The sequence below is a fragment of the Rhamphochromis longiceps genome, linkage group LG8 (genome assembly GCF_057381845.1).
Source record: "Rhamphochromis longiceps isolate RC_006_pf linkage group LG8, R_longiceps_female_GT1.1, whole genome shotgun sequence".
In the NCBI taxonomy this organism is placed as follows: Eukaryota; Metazoa; Chordata; class Actinopteri; order Cichliformes; family Cichlidae; genus Rhamphochromis; species Rhamphochromis longiceps.
In genome coordinates, this window is record NC_140564.1 from 17,368,809 (window position 1) to 17,377,238 (window position 8,430).

At 44.9% G+C, this 8,430-nt stretch overlaps 1 protein-coding gene across 1 annotated transcript; it reads right to left on the bottom strand.

The window, feature by feature from the left end:
* Nucleotides 1-855: 855 nt before the first annotated feature.
* prr35 (proline rich 35) lies at nt 856-6,164 on the bottom strand. The gene is made up of 4 exons (XM_085415275.1): nt 6,070-6,164; nt 5,527-5,573; nt 2,039-3,600; nt 856-1,938 (listed from the first exon to the last, which is right to left on the bottom strand). The coding sequence occupies exons 3-4, from the start codon at nt 3,430-3,432 to the stop codon at nt 1,125-1,127; spliced, it is 2,208 nt and encodes a 735-aa protein (XP_085271401.1). The 5' UTR covers nt 3,433-3,600; nt 5,527-5,573; nt 6,070-6,164; the 3' UTR covers nt 856-1,124.
* Between the last annotated feature and the right edge of the window lie 2,266 nt (nt 6,165-8,430).

Consider the following 8,430-nt stretch of genomic DNA (forward strand, 5'->3'; position numbering starts at 1 on the left):
CTTTCCCAGCTGCCATAGGGTGAAGGCCGGGCGGGTCGGCTGTCTGTTGCAGAAAACGAAAACATAAATTCAAAGCTTATTGTTCTTTCTTTAGCAGGAAAAAAAAACGTGTGATATTGCAGGGACTAAATGTTGAATTTGCTGTTAAAATGAGCGGACAGTCATTTTTGGCCTGACCTCTTGAGGTCGAACATCCAGCGGTGGCTCTTCTGGTCGTGGCAGCTGACCTTTGCTGCTGCGTCTGGAGTGTGATGGTGGTGACGGGGCTAAAAGACGTGGGGCAGCCCTGCTCTCTGCGTCAGTCCTCGGGGGAGACAGGTCTCAAGTTTAGTTTATGTGGAGGTCGGCCCCGCAGCCAACCTTAGTAGTCGCACAGGTAACCCAGCCGATGGGCTTTGGCTTTAGGAGCTGCTTCACCTTTAGGACAACGTAGGCAAATTCAGGTCACGGTGCCTCTTTGGATCTATTTGTCTTTTTTTTTCTCCCCTGTTTTTCTTTCTATCGATAAAGACTACAATGATAGCATTTGGCTTTGTGATTGCTCACCGTGCAGCAAAATGTTCAAATTAGTACCTTTTCTTTGCAAATATTGATTAAAATCTTCCCATTTTTCATTATTTTATGTGTCTTAACCCCTATTTTGCTCTGTTTTTGAAAAGAATGGATGTGTTTGTGTGAGTAATCCATTTTATTTTCAGCCCAACACGACATCATCCATATAAAAACATTAGCCTTTAAAACATTTTACATTAATTACATTTATTTTCAGTACAATATTTACAAATCAGCTCAGAGGATTATCTCTTGTCATGATCATTAATGTGCACAATTGTTTAAATTCGCCTGTAAAAATAAATAAATAAATAAAAAAAAATGCTGATGTAACATTTTTAAAATGTCTAAACGTCCTTTAGTGTATCAGAAAAAAAATCCTCCAGATTTTTCAGTCATTCTCTGTTTACTTTATACGGTGCAAAATGTTTCTGTGAACAACTGAGAAACACAGCGACTTTTTTTTTTTCCAGCTGATGAAAGTCTGAGGCATGCCAGTAACCAAAAACAAAACTACACGTGAACCGCTGGATGGGTTCTGTTATATTACAGCCAGAGGAACAAGCAGAGTTTCAGTTGTCGGTAGCTGTTAAAGGGCTTGGAGGACAGTGGGTTTCGAGTCGCTGTATGGATGGGGGTCTCTTTGGGGGTTTGGCAGAGGAGGAGATGTCGGTGAACACTACTGATCGGCCGTCGGGGCAGAGCAGGACGCTGGAGTCGGCCTCACACTTGGTGGTTCTGCTTGCCCACAGAGCCTCAGCAGGACTGGGCCTCAGGCCAAGGCCACCAGGAGACAGGACCTCTGTGTTCACCACTGACGCCTGACTCATCTTGATCAGCATGTCCAGCGACTGTTTACGACTCTCAAGTGAAGCCCTTATCACCTTCCTCGCGCTCTCGTCCTCCTCGTCCTCTCTTCTCTCTATGAGCTCCTCGTCCTCCTCCTCTGTCTCAGTTGCGTTTTCCTTAAGACCCCCATCTTCCCTCCTGCTCTGATCGCCAATCGACTCCGTCGAGTCCCTCTTTACTGACAGGTCGAGAGGCCCATCGCTCTGCCGAGCTGTTCGCTCCAAAGCCTGGTGAATGTGAGAAAGCTCGCTGCGGATTTTGTTAAGGTGCTCCCAGAGATGTCTCTGGGCAGGAAGGTCTTCCTTCTCTAGGTGGGAGATTTTGCGCTCGGCCTCGTGGTACTCCTGCAGCGCCTTGGAGAGGTCACCGAGCAGAGCAGCGACTGACTCAGACGCCCCGATTGTCCTGGCGGCAGCTGAGTCCTGGCTGTTGGGTCTTCCACAGGTTGAGAGAGAAGATGTTTCGCTGGTGGGGCTGGTGAGAGGATCGTTGTACCACAGCTCAGTGGGCCGACCTTGAACATGAGCATCCTGCAAACTAAGAAAGAGTGAAAGAAAAGAGTTAAATAAATACTCCTAAGAGGTCTACACCACAACTACTACCAATTTTATTACAAAAACAGTTCTGAGCTGTTTACCTGTCCGAAGAGAAGAGAAGTTTGTCTGTCCCCACATTAAGAGTCGATGCAGTTTGAATATTTTTCAGAAGGTCTAAAGTCAAGCCCAAGTTTGGCTTCTTCTCCGCAGGGGCCTCTTGGTTTCTTAAAGGAGCTCCTGCCCTCTTCAGACCCCAGCTTGCTCTGCCTTCCTTGGCTGCAGCCTGCAGTTTATCCCCCAGCCTGTAGCCCTGATCAGGGGAGTCTCTCTGAGGTGACACCCAGCCAGCGGGAGTGATGGTAGATCCCGGCCTCACAGCAGGCACTTTCCACAGATTGACTTTGGGCTGGAAACTGGACAGAGGACTTGCTTCTAGAGTGTTTGTTGATGTCTTGAGAGGCTTGCTGGTGTCGGTCTGACTGGATGCCTGTCCGAATGTGTGCTCGCACAGGAAGGGGTAGTATAGTCGAGGGGGGATGAGAGTTCGATCTGCGTGTGCGCTGGAGGCTGGGTGTATCAGCTGAGCGGCCGAGGCCAGGAAGGGGAGCTGGGCGAGCTGTGCGTGGGTCTGGGCTGTGACACCGGAGGCTGCGGTGGGAATAGCTGAGTTCATGTAGGAGAAAAGGCCAGGGCTGATAGGATAACCTACCCCAAGCACTGAAAGGTTAAGCCCAGTGGGGTCCTGGTAATCCACCAGGTTTGGTGGTGGGGGGTAACAGGGGATTGAATTATTTACTCGAGGCTGAGGACCTTCAGCTTTGGCTTTAGTGTGGCTGGATGCCAGCAGCCGCCACTGCTCCGACAGTAACCCGGGAGCTGTTAGGCATGTCTTTGATAGCTTATAACGTCTCAGTTGGGCCTCTACCTCCACAGAGCGGGCTCGTAAAAACTGATCTTCGAGAGAGAGCATGTCATCGAGCTCTGAATCTGGCTGTTTTGTTTTCTTCCTAGTGCTTTCTGCTGCTTCACCTCTGTCGCTATCACCGGAGCTTTCTTTGATCAGCCCAGCGATCTCTACCCCCTCTCCTCGTCCCTCTTCATCTTCTGGTCCCTGGCTGTCTCTGCCCTCGCCATCCTCCTCTGCAGACCTCCTCTGACCCTGCCTTTCCTCAGTGCGAATCACCTGCTCTAGCTCATCCTTTCCGGGAGCGTGCAGGCCATGGGCCTGCTGAAAGGGCCGGAGCTGCTCTGGGTGCAGGATGTTGCCCTTTTTATACGGCCAATCTGACTCTATAAGCAGGGACAGAGAGTTCTTGCACAGGCTGTACTTCATATGGTTGTACAGGTGAGACTTCTCCATGCAGGTGAAGGGGCACTGGAAGCACTTGTAGTTGTAGGGTTTGCCCCACGGTCGGGGGATGTAGTGAGGCTTCTTCGGCTTGCGCTCCTTGTGTTTGCTGGCTGACGTGACTTTGCAGGTGTCATCCTTGGACATGGTTGAGTCTTGATATTTCTAAAGAGCGTGTGATTTAAATTTTGACAATTCAAGCTAGACTTTGAGATATTTCTTCAGAGTACATTTCATTTGTTGTGAGGTTTTCCTTAATTTTGCGAGTAGGTGGCGATGAAGAAGAGCATCATCTTGGTCAAATTGCAGCTGTACCTGTGAAATAAACAAGAGAGTGGATCGTGAATGAAAGCACAGACTGTATATATGATGTTTTGTTCTCTGCGAGTCAGAAGGAGGGATGCGGTTTTCATTTCTGTAAGAAAACAAACTATGAGAGGTAAAGTTCTGCGTGCACTGAAGGGTGATTTATGCCATTATGCACATATGTGTATTATGAGAGAACATTTGTTTTCTGCCCAAGCCGAGGGTTGCCACTAACCTAACTGCAGGGAGGCCCACGCTGCTCTGTTCTCACTGTACCTGCCACTACTCATTAGTTCCAGTGCAGTACCAGGCACTAGCAGGGCCCAGGGCTGGGGGCAAAGAGGGCTGTCACGGGGGACTCTGCACCTGTGCAGTGGGGTCTCACAGCATTCACAGCCCTGCTTGAGTTCTGGGGCCAGGCCCTCGAAGGCCGGCTACAGGCACCGCACGGCCATGCCTGGGATTGCACAGTGCTGGTACGCGAAGGAGAGAAGTTGGGGGTTTGAGGCCCGATTCCTAATGAGAGCCTGGCATCATGCCTATAGGGCGTCATTAGTGCCAGGACTGGGATCTGGGTCAGGACACGGTGCATAGGTTCCACTGCCTCGACTTACCAGCTCTACATTTAGACTGGGGTCATACTTGTTAGGCAATATTAGCAGGGATTATAATAGGTAGCATTTAATTGAATTGAATTTCCTTCTGATTGGAAAATATCAAAATATACATATATTTATTTACAGTTAGACATGTCTTACAAAAGAAGCCAACAAAACCTTTAAACCTGAGCACCTTTAAATATTATTACTGAGCTTTTACACTACTTTTAAACATTATGCTTTGTTTTATGAATAAACAGGCAGATTTATTGATTAATTTTATTTTTAATTTTCTTCTGCATGTGTTAAGCAGGCTTGTCTTTTGGATTTAAGAACAAATAGTCCCTGTAGAATTTTTTTCCCTTATTCCACTCTCTCTTTTTTTGCTCCTCTTCATCTTTTGTTATTTCATTAGTTCAAAATTTAGTTTAATTAACACCACTTCATTCCAATCCTTTCAGATAAATTCAAAAACATTTTTCCCATCTGTGAAATTGCAGAAACTTTGTGATCTCTTTGTACTGCGAGCGAAGCCATTGGGTGAAGCCTGCAGTGAAAAAGAAGATGCAAGCAGGCTAGTGCTCAGTTTAAAACACTCTGCTTTGGGGGCTTTTATTTTGCCGTTTTTTCCTCGGGACTCTCAAAGATGAAAGTCTACGTAAAGTTCAGGGTCCATGCTGAGGAAAAAAGAAACTTCACCAACTCTTTTTTCTTTAATGCACGGATCTCTTCCAAGACTAGAAACAAAGGAGAGCCAAGCAAACACAGGTGACGGCGTGGATCATCATCTGTGAGACCATGAGACGAAGGCTAACAAAGGATGGCTGCTGCTCACCACTTTCCCAACTGGACCCCCAGAACTGGCCCGTTAGTGGATGACCATTTGACTGGCTCACTTGTCCGCCCCGGGGGTCTGACCTGAGCTTTGGGCTCATAATGGAGTCTAACAGCTGCTGCTGCGAGCCAATCAATAAAAATCATTTTTACAGTAGTTTTTTTTTTTTCCCCCTCTTCTGATCACCGCTATCCGCTCTCCTCTCACTGACTGCGCTCTTTGCCCCCCCGCTGCCCATATCTGAACCCTGTGGTCTTGTTTTAAGCTTTTAGGGACTATGATCAAACAAGCTTAACAGCTTGAACATCTATTGTTGCAATTAAGGAGGCTCACCACACTAAAAGCTTTGACAAGTTACATGCTACAGCAACCACACCGCTGACAGCAGAAAGGGACTTGGTTATTTTTTTAATGCACAGGAAGTCGATGCACGCAAAGACTGCAGGGGAAATTATTTTTAAGCTCTCGTGTTTAATAAATTCATTAAGTTTAATACTTTACCTAAGATGATAGCCCGGGGGGGCTGTCACTCCCTCTGAGAAAAAGTTCTAAAAAAAAAAAAAAGAAGACAAGAAAATTTTTATGTTGACTTTCTTCTATGATTTAAAAAAAAACATGAATTTCTGTAAATTTACAAATCAAGTAATATTGATATATTTGCATTTAATTTTTTAACCAAATTTAATAGAAATTAAAATGATGATGAATTAAAATAAGCTGACAATAATTCATTATAACACCACAGAAATGTATCTATCCAGTAATATTAAAATACATACATATATATAAAAGATTCTCATTTTAAATCAAAATAGTAATGTAGTTTAATTAAATCTATAAATAATGACATCAAAGCTCACTTTTTTCAAAATTAAAAAAAACAAAGGCATGCAGCAGGACATAAAACAGCATCAAACATTTCTGCCCTGCAAACAAAAGCAGCATTTAAACAGGCCTCTGCTTAACTTCCCTCTAAAATATCGCTCAGCCTTCACAAACAAACCTTGCTTCTTAAAGGAAAGGAGGAAACGTATTCATTCATACCTAAAGTGAGGTCCCGGTGTGGCTGTCTGTCACTCCTCTGCAGCGACAGGGCAGCGCGTCCCGCTCAAATGGGAGCGCAGGAGCGAGTGTGGAGATATATATTGACTGGGAGCATTACCCCGAGGCGCTACAATACAGCAGCTCCCCCCCCCCCCCCCCCTCTCCACCCTGTTTGCTTCCCCCCTCTCCACCTCTCTGGATTGTCAAGTGTGGTCTCCACCTTGCAGTCAGAATGCAATATAACAATTTACACAATGCTGGCAAAGGTTAGGTTAGTGATGGCTTCTTGTTACAACATAACAGAGGACAGAGGGGGTTAAATCCTCCATAACTGATACGTAATACTAAGAAGACTGACTTCTAAGGCTGACTCTGGATATTCAGTATTTTATTATGTTGGATTATGAGAAAAAGCTCTTATGAATGAACTATTTTTAGGCTTTTTACTTAAACATTGTTTAAGCTTCCTTGATTCTAATATCTGTGGTTTTAATTATAAGCCTTTAATTTTTAATAATCAAAAGTTACCAGAAAATATTCCTCCTTTTCATCTTATCTTGTGTATACTAAGCATTAAAGTCCACAGTGGAGGTAAAGGTGTGTATTGTGGAGTGGTTAGTGGCTGTTTCCGCATCACCCGTCTTTACCTCCATCACCAGCTTCTTTTAAGGAACCTGTGCTGAGGATGATCAGTGCAGCGTGTCGGGGAACGGGTGGTGTGAGCTACAGCATCTCATCCACAAACAGTGACTTAGACATGACGCTTGCGTGCACATATTCCCAGTTTAATAAAAGCCGTGTACACAGTGTACTCCTTTTATGTATTCCAGAGTAGGATGTTTGCAGTATTTTCCAGGTGAGAGATATGCTGACATGATTTGGGTTTTCAGAGCAGCCTCTGGGCATGTATACAGTACATTTAGATTTGCCTGTTTTGGGTCAGGTTTGTCCACCAGTTTGCATTCTCACCTCAAAAGTCTCCACTTCTACAGGAGCTGGTTATCAACAGGTTTTTGGATATGCAAAAATACTGCCGGCTCAAACCTTTTCAAGAGCTTTTACAGCTTCGAATTCATGTCTGTGCATGTAAACGCGGACATTCTCACTCCTCTCCTAAATCTAATCCCAGTTTCTCAGTCTCCTCTCTTCACCCCTTTTTCATTCTCCCTCCTCCATCCATCCCTGACTCTCGTAGCCTGTGGCGGGCTTTGGGTCGACTTCAGGTTCTTCATTTCTCTCTTCGGGCTGGGTGGGAAGCATGCACGCAAGCCCCTTTGAGAAATGTCAGTGTCCGTGTGCCGGGAAAGTCGGGGGCCCTTCACGAGCCATCGGGCCTGCTGTCACACAGAGACGGCCAAATGGAGACTGACAGGCCACTCCATAGAGCCTAACCATCTGTACCAAATGTGACAGCAGGGGAAAGAGGATGTCTGGTAAATCAGGAGGAACGACAGGAGTGCACTGTGACACGAGGAGGAACTAGAGAAGGAAGAGAAGCAGGAGAAACAAAGATCCCTCACTTCTTAGTGTGGCCACGTGGGAGCAGATGTCAGGGTTTTTTCTTGTTTTTTCCCAGAGAGTAAGGAAGCATTTCACTCCAACTGCAGGAACACTTCGGACAAAGTGTCAGTTTCTCCTGTTAAGTTCAAATGTGCAGAACGAGAATTGTCTCCTTCCTCTTCATTTCACTCAGTGTCTTATTAGCATCTCACTGACTTTCTTTTTTTAAAAGAGGTTTAAATGCTTCACCTTTGCATGAGTGTATAATAAATGTTGCATGCAAAATTACTCAGAATAAAGGTAACAGGACAGAAAAGGGGATTTTTTTATTTACCAAAGGGTCTAAACTTTCAGTGTTTTACTAGTGTGATATAAGAGTAAGAATAATTAAATCGAGGCGATTGTAATACTCTATTGTTAATAAATTCATCAATACTTGTGCAGTAGAGTCATAAACACTCCTAAACTTGTGAAAATCCTTCCTAGAAGAGTTGAAGCAGTTTTTGGACATCATATTAAACCTAATGGATTAAGAATCAGATGTCACTCAAGTTTCTATGTATGTAAAAGCAGACAGATGAGCACTTTTGGGAGTGTAGTGTCTGTGTCGTCACTGCTGCTCTGTTCTCTTGTGATGTCCATGCATGCTTGTGGAAGAGAGTGAAGGCCCCATTACAGAACCACACAGCTAAATATAAATCATCACAGATGGAAAAAACAACTTTTTTTGGACTACAGTGACAAAACTGCAGTTAACATTAGACCAAATATCAAAAACAAAGACACTGTTATCCTGTTTGGCACCACAGTAAGTGCACCAGGGTTGAGTTTGCATGTTTTCCCAGAAGATCATGTTTCAAA

Bases quoted from the DNA above. Each gene is read 5' to 3' on its own strand.
- prr35 (XM_085415275.1), bottom strand. From the start codon at position 3,432: ATGTCCAAGGATGACACCTGCAAAGTCACGTCAGCCAGCAAACACAAG. The intron at 1,939-2,038 runs GTAAACAGCTCA...ACTCTTTCTTAG, and splicing joins CTTCTCTTCTCTTCGGACAG to TTTGCAGGATGCTCATGTTC.